This window comes from Protopterus annectens, chromosome 7.part1 (genome assembly GCF_019279795.1).
Source record: "Protopterus annectens isolate FY-2018-M chromosome 7.part1, PAN1.0, whole genome shotgun sequence".
NCBI lineage: Eukaryota > Metazoa > Chordata > Ceratodontiformes > Protopteridae > Protopterus > Protopterus annectens.
Genome location: NC_056740.1, coordinates 141,296,106 through 141,322,525, shown reverse-complemented (window position 1 = coordinate 141,322,525; position 26,420 = coordinate 141,296,106). Strand labels below are relative to the sequence as shown.

The window sequence follows — 26,420 nt, the reverse complement described above, 5'->3', positions numbered from 1 at the left end:
TTTTTGAGAAAAATCCAAAATAAAAGGTTTCCTAACAGGGCACTAACCTGAATAAGTCTAGGCAATGGTAGCAGCCAACAATGACATGGAAAACAAACCAACGGAAGCCTGACAGACTGGGGATCTTACGCTTCTACATTCAGTTATGTATCCCTACACCCATAGGTTGAACTCGTATACTGGATGTACAAGCATGTAGAAATTTTTGTCTTTTGTATGCTGGCCAGATGTCATGTTACTTACACGAGATAACCCATCAGTACTTGAACACTACAAAAGTGATCTAAAGAAGGACATTAGCTACATCTTCTCTGTGCAGCCCTTCATAGTTAATCTTCTTTATATTCCACGTTCATACACTTCTTTAGAGAACTGTTGGAAAGACATATTAGTTGACTGTCCTGGGTACTGTTAACTCTTCTGTAAGTTATCTCTGTTAGTACAGTTATGGCCTTTTCTGTATGACCCCAGGGAGAATGGCACTACCATAAATGGCCTAGTCTCTGTTGTGGCACCAGAGGGAGAATTGTGTACTGGATGAAGAGATCCACACCCAGAGGCAACTGAACCAGTTCTGCCCTTGTCAGATTCAGCATGAGGGAAAAAAAAACAATGTTACCTGGGCTAAATATGAGCTACCGATTGCTTTTTTAGCCTCTCCTCCATTATCTGGGGATTAATACTACAGGTTGGAAAGCATATAGAAATAGATCTGCCCAGGAAATGAAAGCATATGTTGCCCAGTCTGAACTTTTGGCATCATGGTATACTATTTGCTCAATGAAGCAAAAAGGTTTACATCTAGGGCATTTCTTCTGTGAACAGTGTTTGTGAACAGTGTTTGTTAACACGTTTCTAGCACCCACTGTTGGAGATCTAATTCTGTTCTGTGCAGCTGCTCCGACAACACGTTTCTGTAGGGTGGTATGTACAGTACCCTGAAGGGGAGACATGATGCCTGGACCATTTACCATGCTTGCATTGCTACTCTACATAACATGTAAGAATACTTATGAAATTGCTGACGTACCACACAACAGAGTTATTGTCCATCTGAATATGCAGGGCCCTACTGCCACATGGGTCTGAACATCTAGAAGCACTGTAATAATCTCCTTTACGCTGATGTGCCTCCTCTAGATAGCTCTGTTTCAAGTCTCCTGGACCTTCAGCTTCCCCACATGTGCTCCCCCAGCCAAAACCCAAGAGTCTGTGATGAATGTCTGGGACACCAGAGATGGCTTAAATGGTATCCACAGCTTGTGGCAACACCATAAGAGATCTTTGTTGATGGAGGGTGACAGTGGAATGGAGCACTACAGGGACAGGCATGCTTACCCCACCAGTTTCCAAGGTACCATTGTGATTTCCTCTTATGCAGTCTTGCTAAGGGAACCATTAGCATACAAGAGGCCATATATGCAAAAAAAAAAAAAAAACTGCCAGAGCTAGGCACTTTGTAAATATCCTAGGTGCAGTAGTCAAGTCCAAGGGTAAGGAGGTGAACTGGTAGTGAAAACCTCCACTTTCAAATCTGAGGAACTGTCAAGTCTGTACGTCCACTTTGGCTATGGGGATATGAATGTAGTCATATTTTTTTTAAATCCTGGTTGACAATGTAAGCTTGCTTAAGGAGACAGCGCTGCAGGGTTAGCATTTCAAATTCTGGAACTTTCAGAAATGCATTCTTTCTGGAAAGATCCATAATGGGCCTCAAATCTCCTTCTTTTCTTGGAACATGAAGCAGTCTGCAGAAGTGTCTTTTTTCTTTTTCTTTTACTGGTACTATCTCAATAACTTCCTTGGATAGCAAGCCTTGCAGCAGAGATTGGATGAGATTTATTTATTTTTATTCTTTGTTGTCCAGGTGGTTGGGCTAGTCCTTGGACCCTTTTCAGCCACAAGCCAGGTGCAGAAGGCCCAGAAGTACAAGTAAAAGGTTGAAACACAATATTTCAAAGATTACACTTGTACACAAAATTCAGTTATACAGTTTCTGCATACAATAAAATTGTCTCTTGTACAACCATCTAAAACCATTCATGTAAGTGTAGTACTACCTGTAAAGAAAAGTTACTACAGGAAAGAAATTTAAGTCATGAGATAAAATATTATTATGGCACTGGAAATGAAAAGAGAACAGAAAGTTATGAAAGAAGTAGATAAAGAGAAGGAATAATTAGAGATTAGTGGGAATGGGCACATTCATTTACTGAGTGAAGCAGAAGGTATCAATGTACTACTACTACAGGAAGGCAAATTATAAGTTAAATTTACATATTTACAACAGAAGGATCTCATTCTGGTATGCGATAATCTTTAGGAATAATGGCCTATGTCTGAAACAGGAACAAAATGGAGGAGTACAGCTGGGAGCAGTGGATTATCCTTTTTTATAAAGCAGGTATATCTGTATGTGTCTTTTACCTGCACTGAAAGTTTTTCCCTGGACAATGAATACTTGGTAAGTTGCAGGAGTTATGCTAGGTGACAAAAATAACCTGCAGAGAACAATTTTACTGTGGGAAGGCCAAAAAGGGTAACTGATCCTTGAGAACCTGAGGAATGTGTAAAATATTGGCTTTCTTTGGAAATACAGTTTATACACCTGCTTTAAAATTTGCATGGCTTGTTTGTTTTATGAGATTGCCTCACACTTCTCCACAAAGAAGGCCATTAGCCTTCCTATCATTAAGGGGAGGGGAAGACAGGAGAACATTTGGGATGGACTGAAGTGAGGTGGCGAGAGAGGATAGCTTTTTGAGTCACACCTCCTCAATCTAAGTTTCATGGTTGTGATGGCCTCCAGGTTTTCTCTTACTAGTAAGCTAGACATTTTTTTTTCTGTAGCAGCTCTTCATCTCTTTTTGCAGTTTGCCCTCATCCTGATTATGGTAGAAGGGCCAGCTTATATTTTTTTAAGCACCTTTAGTAAATTATCACTTAAGACATAGGCAAGCATAGACTAACAGATAAAAAAGAAAATCAATTTTAGCATTGTTTCATTTAAATACAATGCACATTACTTATATTTTCTTTGCTATCATCAGTCCAACATTATAAACATCGCTCAATTCCTGCCTTCACTTAAACCTTACTCCTCCTCTTGAATATTAATATGAATGTATTGTTCCCACAATTTCCATTTACTTCTATGTAATTTATTCTTTCCTTTTTCTAAAGATTCCTCTTCCAGTTCATTTATCTCTTTTATAATATTGAATACCTCAAATACAGTTGGTATAGACTTTGACTTTCATTTTCTAGTAATGCTTTCTTTGGCAGCCAATGTCTAAGCAATTAAGATCCTGTGTCCCAACTCAAAATAATCATTTCCTTACTTACCACCATTTGCTCACCCAATACTTCTGATGGGGTATTCTGTAGGGAATTTTTAAAATCTGCCAACTCATTATACTCCCAAATTATGTTGCCAGTTACCTCTTTCCTCTCCATCACACCTCCAACATTGCCTATCTACCTGAGGAAAATTATTTGAAGTCTGATTGGGGTATAAAAATACCTATGTAAACACTTCCAAACAAAGATCTTAAACCTTCTAGAACTGATTGCATCCTTGGGAGCCATACACAGGCCTTCCCATTGTTTTCCTGTAAACTGCTTTTCCAGTCTCTCTTTCCAATCTTTTCTAATTTTCTCTGACTGATTTTTATAGGTATCATGCAATATTTTATATGCCCTGCTAATCATATAGGTATCATGCAATATTTTATATGCCCTGCTAATCATTCCCCTTTTAACAGTTGCTTATGTTCTAGATTCAACTAAAAACTCTATCAGAGCAATTTTTCACTTAACATTTCCCTGTCCCTTTCTCTTTGCCTGTACTCTGAGATCAAGCTCTGATAACCTAGTACAGTTAAATTCAGTACCTAGCCTGCAATCCAAATGTCTTCTTGGTCTCATCCCACTCTATTACCTTTCCTGCTCAAGTTATTTGCTCCCAATATCTCAGTTCCTTTGCCAGGTAAATTCCAGCCCCCCTCTTACTTATTTCTCTTGCTTCATCATCATCACTTTCCACTTTGAATTATAACCTCCTGCGTGTGTTATGTATATAAGCTTAAGGCTTAGAGTAGTCTTTTTATGAAATTCTGGCTTTTTAGTCGAGTCCAACGTTCCTTCCAGTAGGGCTATAAGGGACAAACAGTATGGCGAGAGAACGAACCAGTTGGTAATGTTCCACGAAGAAAAGAGCCTGGAGATGGTTCAGTATTGTTTATTCCTTTATTGACGAGTGCTTTAATCTGCCTAACATGACTCAATAAAGGACTGAACTATACTGAACTGTTAACAGGCTCTTTTGCCTCAACCATCACTATTGAATTCCCTCTAGCAATTAGTATAATTACTCCCCTTTTCCTCAGTCCTTGATACTCTACTGAATATTCATTCTGAAATCGTCTCTTTGTCAAATTCACATGCTCAGTTCTTTTCAAGTGTGCCTCCCGCAGCACTGCAATTTGCACTCTGCATTTCTTATATAATTCAAAACTCTTTCCTTTTTACCTATACCTGAAATGCCATTCATCTTCCAGGATAATATGGACAGCACAGGTATCATGATAAAAAGCTACTGTTCCCACCTATTATACAAGACAGTTTTTCTGAATGTTTATTTCCAGCTCTTGTGTTACAAGCATACACTAATGTTTGTCAGGCTGATCTTTTGTACAGTTGTTTCTTCTCATCTCCAACTGAGCCTATGTCACATTTTTCAAGACTTTTTGTTTTAATGAAAACCCTCAAACAAAATATAAATACAAAACGCCCATTCCCCTATTAACTGGGAACAAGCACACACAACTATGAACATCTTCAAAACATGAAGTTTAACCCTACAGAAGGGAACAACTGCCCCAAATTGATGTCTGCACTTACAGGCATCATCTAACCTAATGTTAAGGTTACCCATGTTAAAGCACATGCTGCAGCCTGTGCTCCCACTCACACTGAATGCTGTCTCTATTTTCTTATCTCTTCCCCTCCCAGACATGAAAAAAAGCTCATATGCTTTCAGAAAACATTAACTTTTAGCACTATGAAAAAGTGCACTGGTTATTTTAAATAAAACTAAGTTGTACACTGTTCTATTAAATGCATTAAAATATTGAGGCTGCTAGGGAAGCTGTTACCTCTTATTCACTTGCAGATAGCTTGTCACCATGGAAATGTACTCAGCAATGAGTCCTTGTAAATTTCTCTCAAAAAGAATGCACAGCTGCCCTCAGCTGCATACATCTTGACCCCACTGAACATTTGTCAGTAGAAAACAAACAATCTAATATCTTTGCAGTGGTAAGAAGTTTAGCCTTTTCATGGCTTTCATAATTCTGTCTTATTTTTAAAGCCTACATGGTTACAAAAACATGTGTTTACAGCTTAAGCCAATGGTGGTAATCTAGACATTCACCCTTGCAAAATAAAAAGACAAAATATCCTTATTCTACATATAATTAGTACACTTCTACATCCTGCCCAAGATCACAGCATATGAATATTAAACTTGCTTTTGTCCAGACTTTTTTTTCTTGTCATATGGTAAAACATATATTTCTTACAACTAAAAAAGTACAGTCACCAAAAGACTCCATCCACATTTAAAATACCCATGACTGCACAAAACCGTTTTACTGCATATAACATGCATTTTATATTATGAAATGTTTTATACAAATACTAACAAAAAAGTACAGTTGTATACACTTACCATAAATGTAGATATTCGAGTGTATTCAGTGTTGCATTCATCACATTTGGGTTATCCCTGCCAGGGTAACCCTCGGCCAGCCCGAATACTAGAGACTTAGTATTTCTGCATCAGTTGCTGTCGCTTGAGGACTGACGTCAGATCGTCAGTAGTATAAAGTAAGGCAGCCGATGCCATTACATCAGTTTTTCTTGCCCTAACCTGTTAGGAGCACCCAAAGTAGGAGGACAGGTTCTGGTGGAAGAACCTCACCAGTGGAAAATAAATACCAACATGTCCCTTGTAAGGAAAGAACAACAAGGAAGAATGGAAACAGAAGAAGAAAGAGAAAAAAAACGGGGAGGGGGTGGAGGGAGAGAAAACAGGACTGCAATAGTGAATACACTTGAACATCTACATTTATGGTAAGTGTACACAACTGTACTATGTTCTTTGTGTTTCACTGTTGCAGTCATCACATTTGGGTAGATTCCCAAAGCTAAGGAAATGGGTGGAGGCAGTCAAGGAAGCTAGGGGCTGGCTAGGATGCCCTGCAAGACTGCAGAGGCAAACCCTGCCCTGGATTTGGAGAAGAGAGGCAGGTGGTAATGCTCGGTGAAAGTGTGAACAGATGTCTAGGTGGCAGCCTCCAGGATGTCCCTGGTGGGGGGCTCCTCTGAGGAAAGCTGCAGAGGTGGAGGCTGCTCTGGTGGAGTGAGAGGTTTACCATGCTGTTGGTAGCAGAAATGGATGCAGTGTGCTATCTATTTGGAAATGGTTTGCTTGGAGATGGCTTTGCCTTCTGCCCCTGTAGCAAAGCTACCCAGCAATTGATCAGACTTTCTGAAGGATTTAGTCCTGTCCAGATAGTATCTGAGCTGTCTGTGCACATCTAGAGAGTGAAGAATCCTTTCCCCCTTGTTCTGGGAATTAGGAAAGAAGGTGGGCAAATGAATGGATTGGTTGAGAGCCACACTGAACACCACCTTGGGCATGAAGGATGGGTTAGTTCTGAGGGATACTCAGTCTGCATGGAAGATGATGAAGGGTTCCACAGCCATGAGTGCGTGCAGCTCAGAGACTCTTTCTGGCTGAAGTGATGGCCAGAAGGAATGCTGTCTTTCAGGAGAGAAATTTTAGCTCTACAGAAGAAGCTGGTTTGAAAGGAGGCAGGGTGAGCTGGTGTTGGTGCCCTTCTGGGGGGCCTCAAGTTGCTAGCCCCTCAGAGGAACTGTTTGATCAAAGGGTAGGAGAAGAGGGGCTGCTCAGTGGGAAAATGAGCAGCAATAGCAGAGGCATGAAATTTTATGGAGGAGAAAGAGAGATCACTGTGTAGTAGATCAGCTAAGTAATCCAGGATGAGAGGGATGGAGGGCTGTGCCATATTGGCCCCTTAGCCTGGATCCAGGTGCAGAATCTTTTCCATTTATCTGCAAAAGAATTTCTGGTGCTAGGGCATCTGGCCTCATGGATAACATCTAGAACCTGTTTACTGAGGATGGCAGACTGGTTCGACTTTAGGGAATAAGCCAAGCTGCCAAATGGAGTGTCTGCAATTGGGGATGCATGATTTCCCCTTCCCTCTGGGTCAGGAGGTTTGGAATCTGAGGAAGATACCATGGAGGCAGTGGGAACAGGCTGCGCAGAAAGGGGTACCACTGTTGTTGGGGCCAGTCTGGAGCTGTAAGAATGGTCCTTGGTTTTTCCTCCCTTATTTTGAGCAGTACCCTGGGGATGAGAGGTAGGGGAGGAAAGGCATAGACTGAAAGGTTGACCAAGGGGAAGGACAGGACATCCACTTTCCAAGCCATGCAGTGATGCTCCCTGGTGCAGAATTTGCTGAGTTGATGGTTGGTGTGGGAGGCAAAGAGGTCAACCTTCGGGATTCCCCATTTCTGATTTATTTGGGTGAAGGTACTTCTGTTGAGTTGCCACTCATGTGGTCCAGAAGGTTTCTGCTTAACTGGTCTGCCAGGGAGTTGAGACAGCCTGGTAGGTATTGTGCCAATAAGTGTAGTTGCATGGAAGAGGTTGTGAGCCAAAAGGTCACGGCCAGCCTGCATAGAGACCAGCTTTTCTTGGCTGTCTGCTTGAATAAGGCAGTTGTCTAAGTAGGGGTGATTTGAATATTTCTTTGTCTGGAAAAGGCAATAGCCAGAGCCAGACATTTTGTGAAAACTCCTGGAGCAGTAGATAAGCCAAAGGGAAGAGCAGAAAACTGAAAGTGTTGAGATCCTGCCCTGATGTGGAAATACTTCCTGCATGATTCCCTGATAGGAGTGTGGAGGTAGGCCTCTTTTAGATCTAGGGTGGCTAGCCAAGCGTCCTTGGGCAGCATGGGTAGCAGCTGCTGGAGGGTGAGCATTTTGAATTTTGGGATCACCAGGAAGGTGTTTAGAATGGATAGATCGAGGATGAGGTGCCAGGTGCCCTCTTTTCTGGTCACCAGAAAAAGTCTGGAGTACAACCCTTGGCCTATCTGTTCTGCAGGAACGTGCTGTACTGCCCTCAAAGAGAGGAGGGAATGGATTTGCTTTTGAGCCTCTGCCCACTGATTTGGGGGTAGGTCTGGGAACCCTTTTGGGGTTTGGAAGGGTGTGGAAGGAGAATTTGTAACCCTGAGACACAAAGTTTAGAACCCATTGGTCCTTGGTAATGGTGGCCCAGGTGCTGGAGTGAAAGGAGAGTTTTCCTCCTAGGGGTAAGTCAAGGTCGGCAGAGGGGAGGTTGGGAGGAGGTGAGTCATTGTGAATTCTTAGCATAAGGGGGTGGCTTAGAACTCCCTGGTTTTGAAGTGGAGGTAGTCTACTGCTTAGTTCTCTGCATTCCCTGGAGCTGCTGTCTGTGGGGTCTGTTTCCACGAGGCCAAGGCTGGGCCTGTCTACTCGGAGCAGGAAAGGACCAGTTCTTGGAGGGGACAATGCCTACTGAACCTAGGGACTGGACCTGTAAGAAATCTTTAACTGTTTGCATAGATTTTGCTTTTTCTTCCATCTTTTTTTAAGACCTCTTTTGTCTTAGTACCAAATCAGTTATCTTTGTGCAAGGGGGCATCCAACAATTTAGATTTGACATGGTCTGGCAGGGGTTGTTCCTTAAGTCATGCATGTCTTCTAATGACAGATTCAGTGACTGCTGCCCTGCAAGAAGCTTTTAGGGCATCAAAACCACAGTGCAAAGTGTGTTTAGTTACTTGACTTGCAGAATGCATTAAGTCTTGTAAATCTTTAGATTCTGCCCACGCAGGAAAGGAAGACATTTTTTGTTTCAGGAGTTCCAAGGTATGTTGCTGATATTTAAGCATATGGAACTGACAATTTAGTGCCCTGACAGCAAGAGTAGCTGAGGTGTATACTTTTGTACCCCATCTGTCCAATGCTCTGGAGTCCCTGTCTCAGGGGGTGGGATTCTTAGCAGAGGTTGCTTTAATCCCTTTTGTCCCTTCAGGAATTATTTCAGGGTCTGCTGTTGAATTTTTAAAAAATATATTTGTGTGAGTCAGGGACTCTGTAGTACCTGTCTGGTTTTCTGGGAGCAGGAGGTAGGATGTCAGGAGTCAAGCTGGATTCAAGGAAAACATCCACCACATCCAGGACTGAGGGGGTGGCCAAGGGTCTGTGTTCTGGAAGATCAAGGAATTCCCTGAGTCTCTTTTTAGACTGAGGGTAGTCCTGACTCTCCCATTAGAAATGCTCCCTTAAGGTATGCAGGGTTTCCCCAAAGGAAAAATCTGCTGGGGATGAGGCTGAAGGAATGGATTTGTCTGCATCAGAATCCTCATAAGTGGAGAAGAGTTGCAAGTCTTCATAGTCAGATGCATCAGATTCATCTGACTCTTGTTCAGACAAAACTACTGGGGACAGATCACTTTTTCCTTTTAAAGGGGGTGGCTTGGCTTTCCCTGATCAGCATGATAAGGTCTTCTGCCATTTTAAGCATTTGAGACTGAGGCAAGGAAGCAGGAGTCTGAGAGTGGGTAGTCTGTTTCTTGGGTGTGGTTCGAACCCTGGGCCCAAGGAACTCTGTTCTTTTTGAAAGAATGTTGGTCACAAAAGAAGACGTCAGTTTGTATTGAGATTCGGTGGTGCAAAGGACTTCCTCGGAAGCCGTTGCCTGCTCAGTGGCTCCGGACCCATCCAAGGTAGAGACGACTGCAGGATCCTTAGATGAAGAAGAGTTTTGCTGCATACGGCTCCAAAAGGCTCTTGGTAGCGGCCTGCGAATCAACTGAAGCAGGCATCAGAGGCTCCGAAAGCACCTTGCTGAGTACCGGAGAACTGACTACTACCTTAACAGAAGCGTTGTCGGTAGGTTTGGACCTGTGCAGTCTCTGTCTTTGTCTTGATGTTTTTTTGGAAGATCTGCGTCGGATGGCTTACCGAAGCTATATTGGAATTAGAGGACGGCAAACAAAAATATCTGGCTACAATAAGGGCCCTACGATGGATAGTTCTGTCACTGAACACAGCACAGAAACGACAATGGAGACATCGTGGCCTGGGCCTAGACAAGTGACACAGTAAGAGTGGAAGTCTCGGTGTGGTATTTGCTTTCCACAGGAGAGACAATTATTAACTTTTTCTGACATCGGTTAGTGCAAGAAAAAAGGATACCCAATGGGGTACTCAACTTTAGAAGACTTCAACTTCAATTCGGAAACGAAAACTCAGGTAGCGGCCGACCGGCACTTGTGCGAACTGCTTCTGCTTCAGGCTCCATGGCAAGAAAGACTGATGTAATGGCGTGGCGTCGCCTGCCTTACTTTATACTACTGACGATCTGACGTCAGTCCTCAAGCGACAGCAACCGACACAGAAACACTAAGTCTCTGGTATTCGGGCTACTCTGGCAGAGATAACCCAAATGTGATGACTGCAACAGTGAAACATGAAGAACATCAAAGACTGTTATTTTCACACATTTTAGTGGTCTTCTAAACATTAATGATATAAAGTGGGGATATATGCTTTATAGTCCATCCACAAGTTTAATAAAGTCAACAAAAGTCCACTGTTTTTAGCCACTTTTTCTTGAAAAAACATATTTCACAAATGTGATAAGATACTTTATAATCAATTTATTCACTAATTTCAGAGTTGCTGGTTCTTCCTGTTCATCTCTATCTCCACAAGATACTGCTAATTCTTCTAGTCAACTCCTGTGCTTTTTTCTCTCTCTCAAGCACTTTCCTTTGGAACACTGGAAAACATTTCACTGGTAAAGTCTCTCTATAAACCTTACGTCAGAAGAATAAGAAACAAAGTTCCTTTCTGCTTGCTGACTCACTTTTTGTTGGATAAACTTCTTTTATTTTCTTCTTAGCCTGTTCTTTGTCAAAAAATTACTTTGATCCTCTAAGAAATAACACTTTGAAGACAACTGAATACAGCAGCTTGAATCTCATACCTGCCTCTTGACATTCCTTGACTGCTGGGATAAAATTGCTTCTCTTCTACCTCGTATACAGTAAATAATCATTTTCTACAAACACTTTGCTGTCTCCAATTTTTAATACTTTGCCCTTCTGCAACAATTTTGTCAGGAGCAACTCTTTCTGCGATGAATTCATCTTTACTAATATAGGTCTTGGCTGCTTTCTCATGGCCAGGTTTGGAGATGAAATCAATATGCCCTTTCAATTAAATTCTGCTGTGGAACACCAGTCCAGTTGCCTATTTGTGCTTTCATAAAATTAATAAAGTATGGTCTCTTCCCAAGTTTCTCCGGTACAGCAAAAAATCTCATGTTTTCTCTGTGCACTCTGTCCTCTAACTCTACCTTTTTTTAAACAGTTCTTGAGAAACTTCATATTCAGCCAGCTTTTTCTTCAACTTAAACTCTGATTTTTGCATTTTTATAAGTTGATCTGAATGGCTAGCCAAAGCTTCCTCCATTTTTTCCAACCTTTTGTTGTTTGAATTGATATATTCCTTCAATGATTCATTTATTTTAAACACCTCTGAGTAAATTTGTTTTATTTTTCCTCTAATTTACTAGAAGCCATCTCCTAAACCAAAGCTGCATCTTCAACTGTTTTTTGCTGAATTGCCAAATCCTTCCCAGACAGGGTTTTTTCTTCAACTTTTCTATCTGATTTTCTTTCAGGTTTTCCAGCTGTCTTATCTGCTGGCATCCAGGCACTGTATTTACTACCCAGTAACCGAATTTTACCAAAAAAAAAAAAAAAAAAAAAATTTTCAATGGCACTCCTTTTTCTCAGTCTCTGTTTTCAAAATGGGAGAGCTGAAGTTATGCTATTGATCAGTGTGCAGGCATTTTAGAAGTCCAAGGGCCAGCTTTCATGGATGTAGTACATAAAATATCTAAGTACTAGGAAATGAAAAAAGATGCCTGACAGGCTGCAAGTTTTCCCTTTTCTTCATTTTTTAAATACTTTTTTCTGCAGGGGGTCCAAACAGAAGCTTCTTTTGTAGGTAGCATAAACTAGTCCAGCTTTTGTATGCTCTTGCAGATTCTGAATCTCCAGCCAGATGTTTCCTAACTACAGACTCTGTAACAGCTGCAATGCATGCTGTATCCATGCATCACAGACACATTTAATGCAGTGTCCGGCAACCCAGAATTCGAGGTAGCCTAGGTCAAGCATCTTCCTCTTTTGGCTCTTGTCCTCTATCCCTTCTGCCTTTTGTCTCATATGGATAAGGGGGTACTCCTGAAACTTTAGCAGGTGAGACTGACAGGTTAGGATCATGAACAAGTAGTGTAACTGAGATGCAAGTCTTTTTCCAAAAGTAGTTCTCCTTGTCACTGGTAACAGGATTCCTAGAAGTAGCCAAATTAGATCCCTTCCTGGAATCAAAGGATAACACTGCTGGATCAACAACAGGATTCTTATACAGATGCATCTGGGACACATGGCCCTTACAGAAATGGTCTAGCATCCTACAAGCAGGGGGATGGGAAGCCGGCTGCAATGACTGACAGTTATCTCAGTATTAATGACATGCCTCCTGTAGTCAGAGGTACACGGTATAATTCCTTCCACCTCCATTTCTTACTGTGTGAGAAAGTCACTTAACTAGACATTGGAACTGTGTTGCCCCATAAAAAGGGGCACTGTTAACTGGGTAGGCCCACTGGATAAAGACAAAAAAAAAGGCTGAACAACCAAATGCATCCTCCTGGACTGGAGAAATGGTCAAAGGTTTGGATTTACATCATCATCATCCAACCCCCTTTTTCCTATTTTCTACATCGGTTTGTGGTGGTGTGTCAACTGTCGCCATCTCCATCTATTCAATGCTGCTATCTTGCCTACTTTGACAATCATGCCTGATTGTTGCAAGTCTTCTCTCATATAATCCATCTACCTCTTTGCTGGATGCCCTTTCTTCCTCTTACCTTCTTCTTGTCTGTCCCAAATTTTCTTTACCAGATTGTCTTCTGCTTTTCTGCACATATGCCTGAACCACTGTAATCTATTCTCTTTGACCTTTTCTGCAATTGGAGTTACTTTGGCTTCTGCTCTTATGTTCTCAATTCTTCATCTGTCCCATAGTGTGTATCCTACCACCCTTCTTAGGCACATCATCTCCAGTCACTTCTATCTTCCTCAACTGTTCAGGTTTCCATACCATATAGTAGTAGTACTGGTCGCACCACTGTTTTGTACACCTTACTTTTCAACTTCTTCGACATTCTTCTCTCATGCGATAGTTGAGAAGAAGCTAGACATGACACTTGACTCTCAGTGCCAACTGGTTGCAGCCCCTCTGACTCTAGCTTTGACCTCCTAATTCACACTTCCCTTTTCCTCAACCACCCCTCCCAGATGCATGAAGCTGTTAACCTATTCCACTGTTTTCCCTTCTATCTTAATTCTCACCTTCTTCTGAACTCTACCATTTGCTGCCATTATAACTGTCCTATCAGTTCTCAGTTTCATCCCATGTGCCTTCAGTTTTGCATTCCATTCCTCTAACCTTTGCTGAAGTTCTTGCTCAGAGTCTGCCGTTAATGCCACATCGTCTGCATACAGCAACTTTGTTGCTTTGTCCCTCCAACCTATTTGCTAATGTAGTCCATCACTAATATGAACAGCAGTGGGCTCAGAGCTGAAACTTGGTGCCCACCCACTCCTACTGGGAACCCCTCTGTAAGACAAAGCACTACGCATACTTGAGTCAATGAGTCCTTGCACATAGCCTGCACCAATTCTACTAGTGTTTCTGGGACTTTGAACCACAGCAGGAGAAGCAGCACTTCAGCTTTCTTGGGATCTTGACATATGCTTTCTCCAAGTATAGGAATGGTCAATTAGACTATTTCATGTCTAGCTTCTTCTCAACTATCTGTCTCACTGCAAACATCTGGTGAGCTGTGCAGCATCCTGATCTGAATCCGAACTGCTCATCTCCCATCTTACTTTCTACTACTATGCATATTTGTTTTTCAAACACTCTTTCCACAATGTTCATGCAATGTGACAGGAGTCTGATACCTCTGTATTGCCCACAGTTGAGAATGTCCCCTTTGTTCTTGAACACTGGCATTGGTATACTTAATCTCCAGTCATCTGTGATCCACCTTTCTTTCCACACTGCTAAGTACCCTCAGGAGCCATGTCTCTGCTATCTCACCATGCATCTTTATCATATCTGCTGTGACCTCATCTGAGCCTGCTGCTTTCCCTGACTGTGTTTTCCTTAGAGCTGTTCTTACTTCTTCTATGTTGGGATCCTCCTCTTTCATGGTAGGCTTTTCCTTGGAGAAGAAACCTTCTGTGGGGTTTTCTTCATTCAAAAGCTCCTGGAAGTACTCCTTCCATATGCCTTTAATGTCCTGTGTAGGTTGTTTCTGGCATTCATTATGAAGGGTGTCTGACTACTTTCTTTACCCTTCTGCCTTTGTCTTGCAACCTGAGAGTTTCTTTGTGTCATCAACTGACTAACTTTCCAGACACTGGTAGAGTGATTCTAATGCCTTGTTCTTTGTAATTGCAACTCCATTCTTAGTTTATTTATTTTTTTTAACATTTGTTGACGAAAAAGAATCCTAGGTTAGGTTGAGCCTGTTTTTCAGCGGAGCTCGGGAGAAATGTCTAGATGCATGCATGTTGAATTGGAGTTTATTTTTTAGTCAACCAGTATTCCTTCCTAGCCTGGTCTGTCTTTTCTATCTCACAACTTTTCCTGCACTCCTTGTTTCTTTTGATGATTTCCTGGACTTCAGTATTCCATCACCAGCTTTCCTTATGAACCTTATTTCCATACTTGGCTCAGCCACATATATGTACTGTAGTCCTCACACATGCTGTTCTGAGGTGCTGCCATTATTCAACTCCACCTATTTCTTTCCCTTCTTGAGATGCTAGAGCCCTGGGTATTTCCTTTAACTTTTATGCTTTTCTTCAGTCAACTTCCATGTCTTAGGCCTGGTCTCTGTGGACGTTCGAGCCCTCTGACTGCTTGTAGCTGGTTATGCAACCAGTGATTTCTGTAACTCGTGTGGACTTAAGAAAATTTACTGGTCACCCATGTAAAGGTTTATTTTATTTTTGTGAAGGGCATCCCCATATAAGATGCTCTCTGGAAGTTAAGTAAAGGAAAGTGGATACTTCTTGCAACGTTTTTCATAGGTCTTTCCTGCATTACAACACCACTATGAAAATTAGGGTATGGTGATTAAATCATTAGACTTTTCCTTTCTCTGTACTACATACCTCTGGCATCCTTTGCTGTTCATTTCTCTGCTCATTTCTCCTTAATTATGCACATACATTTCTGAGCCCCCAGTACAGTTAATCCACTATAATACAATGACAGCTAGACCTGAACTGGATTAAGCAAGTAATCAGAGACTGCTTCCTTCTCTCTGAAGTAAACAAGTCCAGATTTGGTCCAGCAGGCCTTTCTCACACATCTTTATTTATAGGTCTCTCCATCACTACAATACAGTATGAATTTGGGTACAGTGAACATCATATGAGACTCTTCCTTCCTGTGTACTGGATTCCTCTCTCATCCTGTGCTATTTATCTCTGCTCAGTTCTTCTTAATTATTCAAATATATCTATATTTCTTAGCCCTTAGCACAGACAATCCTCTAGACAGTAAGACCCCTATATTGGATAACGCAGGTAATTAAGAGACTGTCATTTTCTCTCACAAAAGGACAAGTCCAGATTTGTCCCAGCAAACACCTCTTGCAATTGTCTTCATGGATCTCTCCTATACCAAAACACTAGTATGAAAATTATAGTACAGTGGTCAGCATATCAGACTTCTCTTTCCTCTGTACCATTCTTGTCACAACCTGTGCGGTTTACTTTTCTGTTTTTCTTAATAATTCATACGTGTTTCCAAGTCCTTGGCACAGATGATCCATCACAATAAAAGAACAGCTAATATATGTGTCCAAGTAACCCTAAAGAAAATATATGTAAGAAAATAATGTTGAGCTTTCCTTACTAAATGTAGACATCTCACATTTGGACATCAAGGGAATTTTTGGTTGTCTGAAGTATTGGTAGACTACACCTTTCAAGGATTCTGCCTTGTTATTAAAATTCATTCTCACTGTTAGATTATAATTTTGTTTACATGGTACATGTTTAGGGTGAAGTATCTCTCAAGTAACCTTTCCAGCTTCCTAGGGATAACTTTTTCCAACCTATCAACTATATATTATGAACAGTTTAACCAATGAATGTTTCATCCTGTTTCAAGACAGTGTATTAATCATGTATGAAGTGATACCAAGAGTCATTTATATTCCTATAGACAATGGAACCAATTCCCTCATCACACTGTAATGTCTGGATGAGGAACAGTAAAAGTTTGTATGTAGAGACACATCACCTACAGTTTCGCTTTGTGGCAAACAGCCTTAAAATCAAATAGAAGGCCTTAATATCTTAAAATTTAGCATTACAATTATTAAGCACGCAACTATGTAGATGCCCAAATTCATGCCAAGTGGCAAGTCAAACCTGCAGAAGTATAGTGTACTTTCTATATTCATTTCAGAAAACATCACTCTCAGCCTAAGTTCAGCAAAGCACAAATCAGGCAAGCATATTCTCTGGCTACTTGACTTTCTACCACACTCAGGCCATCAAAGAAGTAAGTGTTACAAATACCTAAAGGCCATCCCAGTGAATAATGTGACCAGTGACAGCTGTACAAATAATATTTCACTTGAGTACATGTTAAGTGAATCAACATGACTGAAACGCTTCCTCAGGAAAACTTTCAGTAGTTGCTTCTCATTGCAAGTACAACAAGTACATAAGCCCAGGGACCATAAAAAGAAATCTGTAAGTTCTGTTGCTATTTGATAAACTGCCATAAACTTAGAAAGACAGGAAATCTATTGTTAAAAAATAGCTGTGGTTTATAGTCAGCTGCAATCACTGACACAATTCTTTTTCATGACACTCTCACCTTATAAGCCTTCCACAGTTTGCAGTAGAAAAAAACAAATGCAAATATCCCACTACTGCATACGTTCCTAAATGGAGGTGATGATTCTCAGAAATGACTGATTAGTGTTAGTACATTTATTCTTTAATGCAGTAAAACTGAAGCCAAATGTAAACATGGAATAGAATCACAGCAGCACAAAACAATAAAGCTATACATGTAAGACAGGTAGCCCATGGGTTTACTGAAACTTCTATGCAAGTCAGAGAGAGAACTTCCTTTCCTTCATTCTGGACATCTTGTTGGCTAGAATAATTGCAATAATCTCCTTTATGCCGATGTGCCTCCCCCCGAAAGCCCTGTTGCAAGACTCCTGGACCCGGATTCTAATAGCAATATTTCCACAAGTAGACAGAGGGTGAAAAAAGTTGCAAGCTCTCATTTGGATACTGTTAAGTGATCAGAAGCTGTCCACTCTCACTGCTTTTAGGTACAAGGCTAATACTAATCAGCAATGAAGGTTTTGTTTTAAAGGTCATCTTCACCTGTAGCAAATGCATCCATACAAAATACACATCGAACACTGCATTCCATTAATAGTTAAGGAGTCCTATCAGCTTATACCTGTGCATGGCAAGAACCTGAACAGATTTTTACCAGATGCACATAGGCATAAAGCCTTGACTATGACCCAAGAGACCAGATTTCAACTAATGACCTAGGTACCTGCTGGCACAGATAGGAGGAAGAGTGGAACAATAGAGCTTAAGCATGGAAGAAGGGGATGGTTATGTCCTAAGGGGCCTACTCTCCACGGTAGAATCCCTGGCTGCCTACTGGGGGGGGGGGCTAACTGATCACAACATGTGGAGATGTGGTGTGTATCACAATAGCCTACTAAATGTCAGCCCCTTAGATACTAACGAGTAAACAGAGGAGTCAGGGGTAAAAAGAAAAACCTTAATCCTCCTCAGAATTCTATAATTATACTATTTTACAGTTTCTCCTCTCTTCACTGCTAAAATTTCCCTCCATATTTGTATATACTATATCCACTCTTTTGGTTGGGATACATTTACCTCACCTATAACACATGTATTATATACACTGTATACTTCTGATCCTATATCTTGTTAAACGTTCTTATAAATAACTTATAAACTTTTTAACATTTACGCTATGTCACTTTAAAGTATAATTTAGTTATACCTTTAATTATAATTTACTGTTGTTACTTTGTAAGTAAACCAGGCGCCTGCAAATGGTCAAACTTGATCAGTGCTCTATCCTACTATACAAAATTAAGTAAAACAAATAAATAAAATATAGATTATAAGTGAACAAGAATGATGGTGCTGCTCCTGGTACACTCCTCTGTTACCCCAAAAAACAAATGAGCCATAGGGCTCTCAGTCAGGAGGAGTGACTTTGGTAACTTTTTTCTTTGGGGTTCCCATATTCTACAGTGGCCTATCTTAAAGATAAGGGTACAAAACTTTTAAGCTCCCAAAAGAAGCCCAAGGGGAAGTATTCCACAGTGTCTACCAATGCCAAAGAAATGATCACAAACTACACCATGACCTGTGCATGAGTACATACTAAAGGTGTTATGACGGGCCCAAGTTGTGTTGAGTCCTGGTGCTTGCATCAAATTTATGTCCATAAGGTGATATCTCACACCTATGGCTCAAGTATCCATATCAGGAATAAAATAAGTGCTTGATGCTTCTTACAACTGGCCTGTGGATCCTGGTGTAAGTTCACCAAATGAGCCCTCTCCTCAAATATGAATGAGCAGCGCTGCTGGCACTCGGGACAGTTCCAAAAGAAACTGTCTCAACCCTAAGTACCCCCTCATATGTCAGCTGATGATTCTTGAGGCTGCTCCTCAAGATCAGACTGGACCTCCTTCAGGTTGATTTGATGAACTGGAGGATGAAGGATACATGGATAGGAAGACACAAACATCACAGAATGCACTGTCCCCATCGGGTGCTAGTGTTCTAGTCTGCCAGTTCCACAGAGGACAAGAATGAGCTAAAGGTTCAAATCCCCATTAACTCAGGATCCTAAGAGGACCAGGAGACCATACAAAATTCAGAAGAGCTATACTTTGACCTGTCCTCTAAAATAAGTCACCTGTGATAGAACTTTGGTCTTCCTACTTTGACTCATGATAGGAATCTTCCTATCAAGCCCATGAGAAGTTTCCTTCCATCAGCCAGTGCAGAACTACAATGAGCTTCCACGGTCACAAAGAACTCTGAAGGATACAAAAAAAAAAAAAAAAAGAAAAAAAGAAAAGGCCTGACAGGCATGGCAGATGGACATACTTGTATAGGTCATAGGTTCACAGCTTCATAGGTGTTTACTAGGCTAACAACCACAAGGGCCTTTTTAAACCCAGACATGCATCCCAAATGTCTGAAGAGTTCAGATACACTTGGTAAGTGTAAGCAGGGGTTTGGGAGATGAAACATTTACAGGTTGCCTGTGTCCAATAGAGACATAGGTGCCAAACCAGAGATGAATTTCCTATTCCCCATCCAATTGTCAAAGTTGGACTTGAATTGGGTTAGGGAGTAACTATGCTTCACATGGTTACAGAGTCTGTTCATAGACGGGATAGTCTCTGGGATACATGCAGTGCAATGAAAAAGTATTTGCCCACTTCCTGATTTCTTATTTCGTTGCATGTTTGTCACACTTAGATGCTTCAGATCATCAAACAAATTTAAATAGTAGATAAAGATAACCCAAGTAAACACAAAATGCAGTTTTTAAGTGACGATTTTATTTATTAAGGAAAAAAAATATCCAAACCTACATGGTCCTATGTGAAAAAGTAATTGCCCCCTTGTTAAATCATGAAGTAACTGTGGTTAATCACATTTTTGGGAAAGTTGAGCTCAATTTCACTAGCCACACCCAGGCCTGCTTACTGCCAAACCTGTTGAATCAAGAGATCACTTAAACAGAACCTGTCAGACAAAGTGAAGTAGGCCAAAAGATCCCAAAAAAAAAGACATCATGCCGCGATCTAAAGAAATTCCGGAACAGATGAGAAACAAAGCAATTGGCATACATCAGTCTGGAAAAGGTTACAAAGCCATTTCTAAAGTTTTGGGACTCTAGAGAACCATGGTGAGAGCCATTAACCACAAATGAAGAAAACATGCAACAATGGTGTACCTTCCCAGGAGTGGCTGGCCTACAAAAATTACCCCAAGAGCGCAGTGACGACTCATCCAAGAGGTCAAAAAAGAACCCAGAACAACATTTAGAGAACTGCAGGTCTCACTTGCTTCAGTTAAGGTCAGTGTTCATGACTCAACCATAAGAAAGAGACTGGGCAAAAATAGCATGCATGGCAGAGTTCCAAAGGGAAAACCACTGCTGACCAAAAAGAACAAAAGGTTTGTCTCACTTTTGCCAAAAAACATCTTGATGATCTCCAAGACTTTTGGGAAAATATTCTGTGGACTGACGAAACAAAAGTTGAACTTTTTGGGAGGTGTGCGTCCCGTTACATCTGGCGTAAAAGTAACAACATTTCAGAAAAAGAATATCATGCCAACAGTCAAACATGGTTGTGGTAGTGTGATGGTCTGGGGTTGCTTTGCTGCTTCTGCACCTGGGCGACTTGCTGTGACTGATGGAACCATGAATTCTGCTCTCTACCAAAAAATCCTGAAGGAGAATGTCTGGCCATCAGTTCATGACCTCATGCTGAAGCACACTTGGGGTTCTGCAGCAGGACAATAATCCAAAACACACCAGCAAGTCCACCTCTGAATGGCTTAAAAAAAAAAAACAAAATGAAGGTTTTGGAGTGGCCTAGTCAAAGTCCGAACTTGAATCTAATTGAGATACTGTGGCATGACCTTAAAAAGGCTCCAATATGGCTGAATTAAAACAATTCTGCAAAGAAGAGTGGGCCAAAATTCCTCAACAACGATGTGAAAGACTCATTGCCAGTTATCACAAATGCTTGACTGCAATTGTTGCTAAGGGTGGCACAACCAGTTATTAGGTTTAGAGGACAATTACGTTTTCACATAGGGCCATTTAAGTTTATTTTTTTCCTTAATAAATAAAATCATCACTTAAAAACTGCATTTTGTAGTTACTTGGGTTATCTTTGTCTAAAACTTATGTTTGTTTGATGATATGAAACATTTAAGTGTGACAATCATGCAAAAAATAAGAAATCAGGAAGGGGACAAATACTTTTCCATTGCACTGTACCTGTCTCTCTGGCAGTAGATACATGCCTGGCATACAGGGCATTGTCAGACCCCACTCTGATAGATCTCCTCATATCCACAAAACAAATATCACCAGAAGCACCAGAATCGCTCATTCTAAAGACTTATACCTTGTCTGTGATATAAATAGGACCTGCTGATTTATTATGTCATGGTACATGTCACTAGTGGTAAACAGCCTTTCTTGAATGTATGAAGTTTCATGACAATCAAGCTGAGTTGTGATTGTTGGGAAAGATGACCAAAACCACAAAATCCATCAAGGAGAATCCAAGACATAAGAGCTTGCTAGTGCTCTAGGATCTCCTCTGTGGTTTCCTAACAATTCTGTTAAGATCATTTCTAAACAGATTTTCCAAGTAAACATTTTGCTGGAAAGTCTATTCCAAAGTCCATTCTATCTCAACTTTCACAATTTGATGTTTTTTTTCATAGGGACAAAGCCCATGGATGTTGAGTTTCCTGTACCACTGCACTTTATACAATCTGGTCTAATGTCAGTACAATGCGGTGATAAACATTAATTCCCCTTTGGAGTGCACCCATTTAAAAATGTGATTTTCAACAGACTTGCCAAAAATTTAATTTGCATATATATTTTTATAAAAGTATATAACTTTCCTTCCCTCCAAAGGGATTTGAATATTCTGCTTCCTAGCAGACATTAGAAGGGCAATGCCAATTTTTAACACCCATTTTGTCAAGATAAGGGAGATGTGTTATAGAAAAAAAAAAACATTTTAACCAAAACTGTCTTGCACTAAATGCAGATCATGTTCTAAATTAAAACATTATCATTTAGAAGAGCACTCACCTTGTCTGTTGCCTCTTTTAAGGGAACAGGCTGAAGTGAAAGCACAAGGCGGCACATCAGCTGTAATGCACGAAGAATAACCAAAAAAACCTGTTGGAAAAAAAGTACAGAATTTAATTTTAAAATTCACTAATCAAAGTTATCAGTACTGTTAACCCAGCCAGCATCCATGCCAGCAGCCATACTTACAGCACAAGAAATATTCATACCTCTAGTTGGTTTAAGAAACCAGTGTAACTACCATTAGTCGAACGTGAGTCAAGCAGAAGACCACCACCACTGCCATTCACTCAGCCTATCAGATAGATAATCAGTGATACCAGCACTGGCTGCAAAACACAGATGTCTTCTCGTTTCCTACTGGGAAGGATCTTGTAACTGCAAAATATATCTGTAGCATAACTTGCACAGCATATCTTCCTGTTACATATCACAGCAATTAATTGCTCAGATGAACTCACAGCCTGCAAAAGGAATATTTTACTGAATGTCTACTGGAGGACTGATGACAAAGACACAATGTGTTATATCAAAGTATGCATGAAACTAAACTAAATAGTACCAAAAGCTCCTTTCAATTTTATTCAGTACAAATATACAGTCAGAACTACAGGTCTTGGAATATAGCCACAAAAGTAAGAACAAGTGGCCCTTACATATTTTCTATGAGCAAATATCCTCTTAAATGCAGACAATAATGTATGTGTTTAAAACCAAAATGCTGCACGAAGCTACAGAACAACCACACTACTTTCATCTAAAAAATGTATTGGAACAAGCCGAAACCTACAGAAGATGGTCTCCACACTAGTGAAAAAGTATGTAGAAAATGCTATTCAAAAGAATGCAAGAGAAGACATTCTGTAGGACTGCCCTACCTACACCTTCTTCCTTCTGGATGCAGTATCCAAACCACAGTGCTTGGCAACTCTAAGAACTAACAACTATGTGAGTTACTTAGCATAAAAAGGATATCTTCAAGTAGCAAGCCCTTTCTGTATTAATTACAATTTATAGTCAGTCTACAGTCCAGATGCTACTACCTAGACATACTTTTTCTGAACTCCACCATCATTGGAAGAGGCCGGTCACCAGGGTATCAAGAACAACAAGTTGTTTAACTCTCTGCTTCTCTTTATTTTTTTTGAGTAAAAACTCTCACTGATCAAAGATAGGGATCCCTAACTAGAAACACTGTATGCAAAAGCTGCTGCTGACACAAGGCAGATCTCTGCATGCGTAAAAGTAAAGCTGTTCTTTCACTTTCCTAGCGATCCTACAGCTAGCATGGCTCATATGTACTGCACTAAAGGTTCTGACGTACCAGGCTAGCAAGGAGTGTCCTCATTCTACTTGAGGACTGCATTACAGTTAAGAGAGAGAAACTGCATGTAAGTTTGTGTGTGTGTGTGTGTGTGTGTGTGTGTGTGTGTGTGTGTGTGTGTGTGTGTGTGTGTGTGTGTGAGCATGTATTTTAGCGCATGTTCACATGCACACATGCATATCCAAACACCTTATGTAAAGCCAAATGGATGGGGTATATATTAAGGCAAATACCTCACTCCGATATCCTCTACAATGAGTAACTCACACGCCTACACTACTTTCTTCAAGTGCAGTTCTTGCTGCAATAATGAAAATAATCTCCAAATAAAATGCAGAGTGGTAATCAACTCCAGGAGGAGGAAATTTGCAGCATGTTTTGTAGAAGCACTGCAGCACAATCATTCCTGGTCTCAGAGCAAACATCCACTGCATACTGCTTGGTGCAAGTGCAATGTGTGTTCAGTGCCACTACATTACATACAAACATTTTAGCAATGCTGATTTGTTTTACAGCAGTACAACAGTTAGAGATGCTGCTTCCAAGTACCTGGTCTTTCTGTTCTGCTCCCAACAAGAGTGCCATTTGCAGGAAGTCTGCATGCCCTCTCTCTTTCTGTATGAGTTTTTCCTGTACGCGCATCTCCTCTCACATATCCAATACATGCAATGGGGAAACTGGCAATCCTTGTGTGTGTGTGTGTGTGTGTGTGTGTGTGTGTGTGTGTGTGTGTGTGCGTGTGTGTTCGCATCCTGCAATGTTCTGACATCTTGCTCAGGGCTCATTTATTTAAAGTATAACAGTGTTTAGACTTTATGTTATAAGGGTCCTGGTGCTGCTGCTGGCCATCCTCTCCAGTTACTCCTGTTTCCATGTCCAATACTACATATTCCTACTCTACGAAAGTTTTCTCAGGAGGATTAGTTCAACTTTGCACAGGGTTGTATTTAAAGTCATCCAGTCTCCTCAGCCCCCTCTTCCACCATCTAACTCTGTAAAAGAAATAAATCTTCTACCCCTGAAGAGGAGGTTCTCTCCTACACCTTTAAATTATCTTCCCCTTTTTCCTAGGAATCAGAATCTGAGGGTACTCTTTTCTCATATTCTTCTAATGAATAAATCTCTTCTGGCAATACTATGTCAAAACAAAAGTTTTTTTTAAGTGGGAAGGTAACGAGATATCACAATCTCAGAAAAGTATTATAAGCTACTTAGTATCAACTCCCCAAACTCGGAAGCCATTCCTCCTGTTCTTGGAGCCCTGGGAATGTTTTCAATGCGGTGTCTGTCTCCTGGAATCACAGACCACTGCACCCTCAAAAAAGACACATTTTACAGGGTTCCAGACTCACTTAAAATTCTATTTAAAAAATCCCACTGGAAACCCTGCTATTATTTTCATGAATGAGGACAGAAGCTCAAAAGATTTTTCTTCTTCCAACCTATTCCAAATGAAAAGAACAGTTGTTCCTTTGACAAGTTTGGGAAAAATAAAAGTTCGTGAACACTATACTTTAAGCCCTCAAAGCAATTAATTGCAGATACACAGGTCTAAATATTTGATTTCCACTTTTTGCCAATATGTAACAGTCTCTTTCTAGCCTCCCAAATTCAGAAATTTAATCTACTTTACTTGATCTTACAATTTAGCTTGCAAGGTCAACATATGCTCCATGCAGCTGATGTTGTGTCAAGGCTGTTGCTATAGGTACTGGTATGTACAATAATTAAACCAGAAGTGATGTTATGTGGCGCGAAAGACGAAACCACAGAAATAAGAATAATCCACCAATGCCTTTAATGTAACCAAAATATACAGAGGTAAAGCACTTATGTCCATACACTGTAGACAGGACTTGATAAGAACAATAAATGGAATGCACCCTACTCTTCATATTTGGATAGAGACAACATAACACTGCTAATAAAATTGTTTTACAGGAATCTAGACCTTTAATATAGCTGATTTTCATTCATTAAAATCCACTATAAAAATAGTTTCAAAAAGAAAATCCCATCATAACCCAGGAAACTGAAGCCAAATTGTGGTATCTGGAGAAGGAATGCATTAGGGGACCAAGTGGCTGCCTCCAATATGGTTTGGGTAGGCACATCTCTGAGAAAGGCAAGTAATTGCTGTAGCCCTGGTAGAACAGATCCAGATTTAATCAGGCACTTTTTTGCCATGGTGCTTGTAACAAAAGACAAGACACACCTGGAGAGCTACAGTATTCCTATGATTTTTAGATGTGTACAAGTAAAAACTAAGGTATCTGTGGACATCTAAGGAATGCAACATCCCCTCTGCTTTGTTTTGGGGTTTAGGGAACAAAACAGGCTAGTGGACAGCTTAATTAGTGGGGTGCTTAATGTAGAAATAATTCAGAAACTACCCTGGATATAAAGAAAGGGTTGATTTGCAAAGAAACTCAGTCTTTGTGGAAGATTAGTAAAGGCTCCCTGCACATGAGTGCTTGCAACTCTGAAATTCTTTGAGCTGAGGTAAAGGCCACTAAGAGGTAGTTTTCCAGGTGGTGAATTTAAGACTAGTGGAGCCACCAGATTCAAAAAGGGTGGTGCGGTCAACTTTTCTAGAATGAAATACAAGCCACAGAAAAGAGAATGGATCCTCACAGGGGCCTGAAAAGAATGATACCTTTGAGAAATTGCTTGAGGGTAGGATGAGAAAAGAGAAGATGGGTGCACAGGCAGGTAGGCCAAAATAACAGAATCATGTATTTTAATACATGAGAAGAAAAGACCTTTGGAGAATAATTCTGAGATGTAAGACAGGGGACAATTTAGCCTGTAAGGGCCGTCAGTTCTTAGGATCACACCAGAAGAAACATCTTGAAGTGAATAATTTTCTGGTGCTGGGTCTTCTATAGCCTCTTTGAGGACTAGCAAGAATGGTGGCAGG

At 40.6% G+C, this 26,420-nt stretch overlaps 1 protein-coding gene across 1 annotated transcript in view; it reads right to left on the bottom strand.

Moving 5' to 3' along the window:
- The window catches only part of XPC (XPC complex subunit, DNA damage recognition and repair factor), a 1,641,424-nt gene that overhangs the window by 826,585 nt on the left and 788,419 nt on the right, over nucleotides 1-26,420 (bottom strand). The window contains exon 8 of the mRNA XM_044078598.1: nucleotides 22,177-22,266. Coding sequence (XP_043934533.1) covers nucleotides 22,177-22,266 — 90 coding nt within the window. The remainder of the gene's footprint in view (nucleotides 1-22,176; nucleotides 22,267-26,420) is intronic.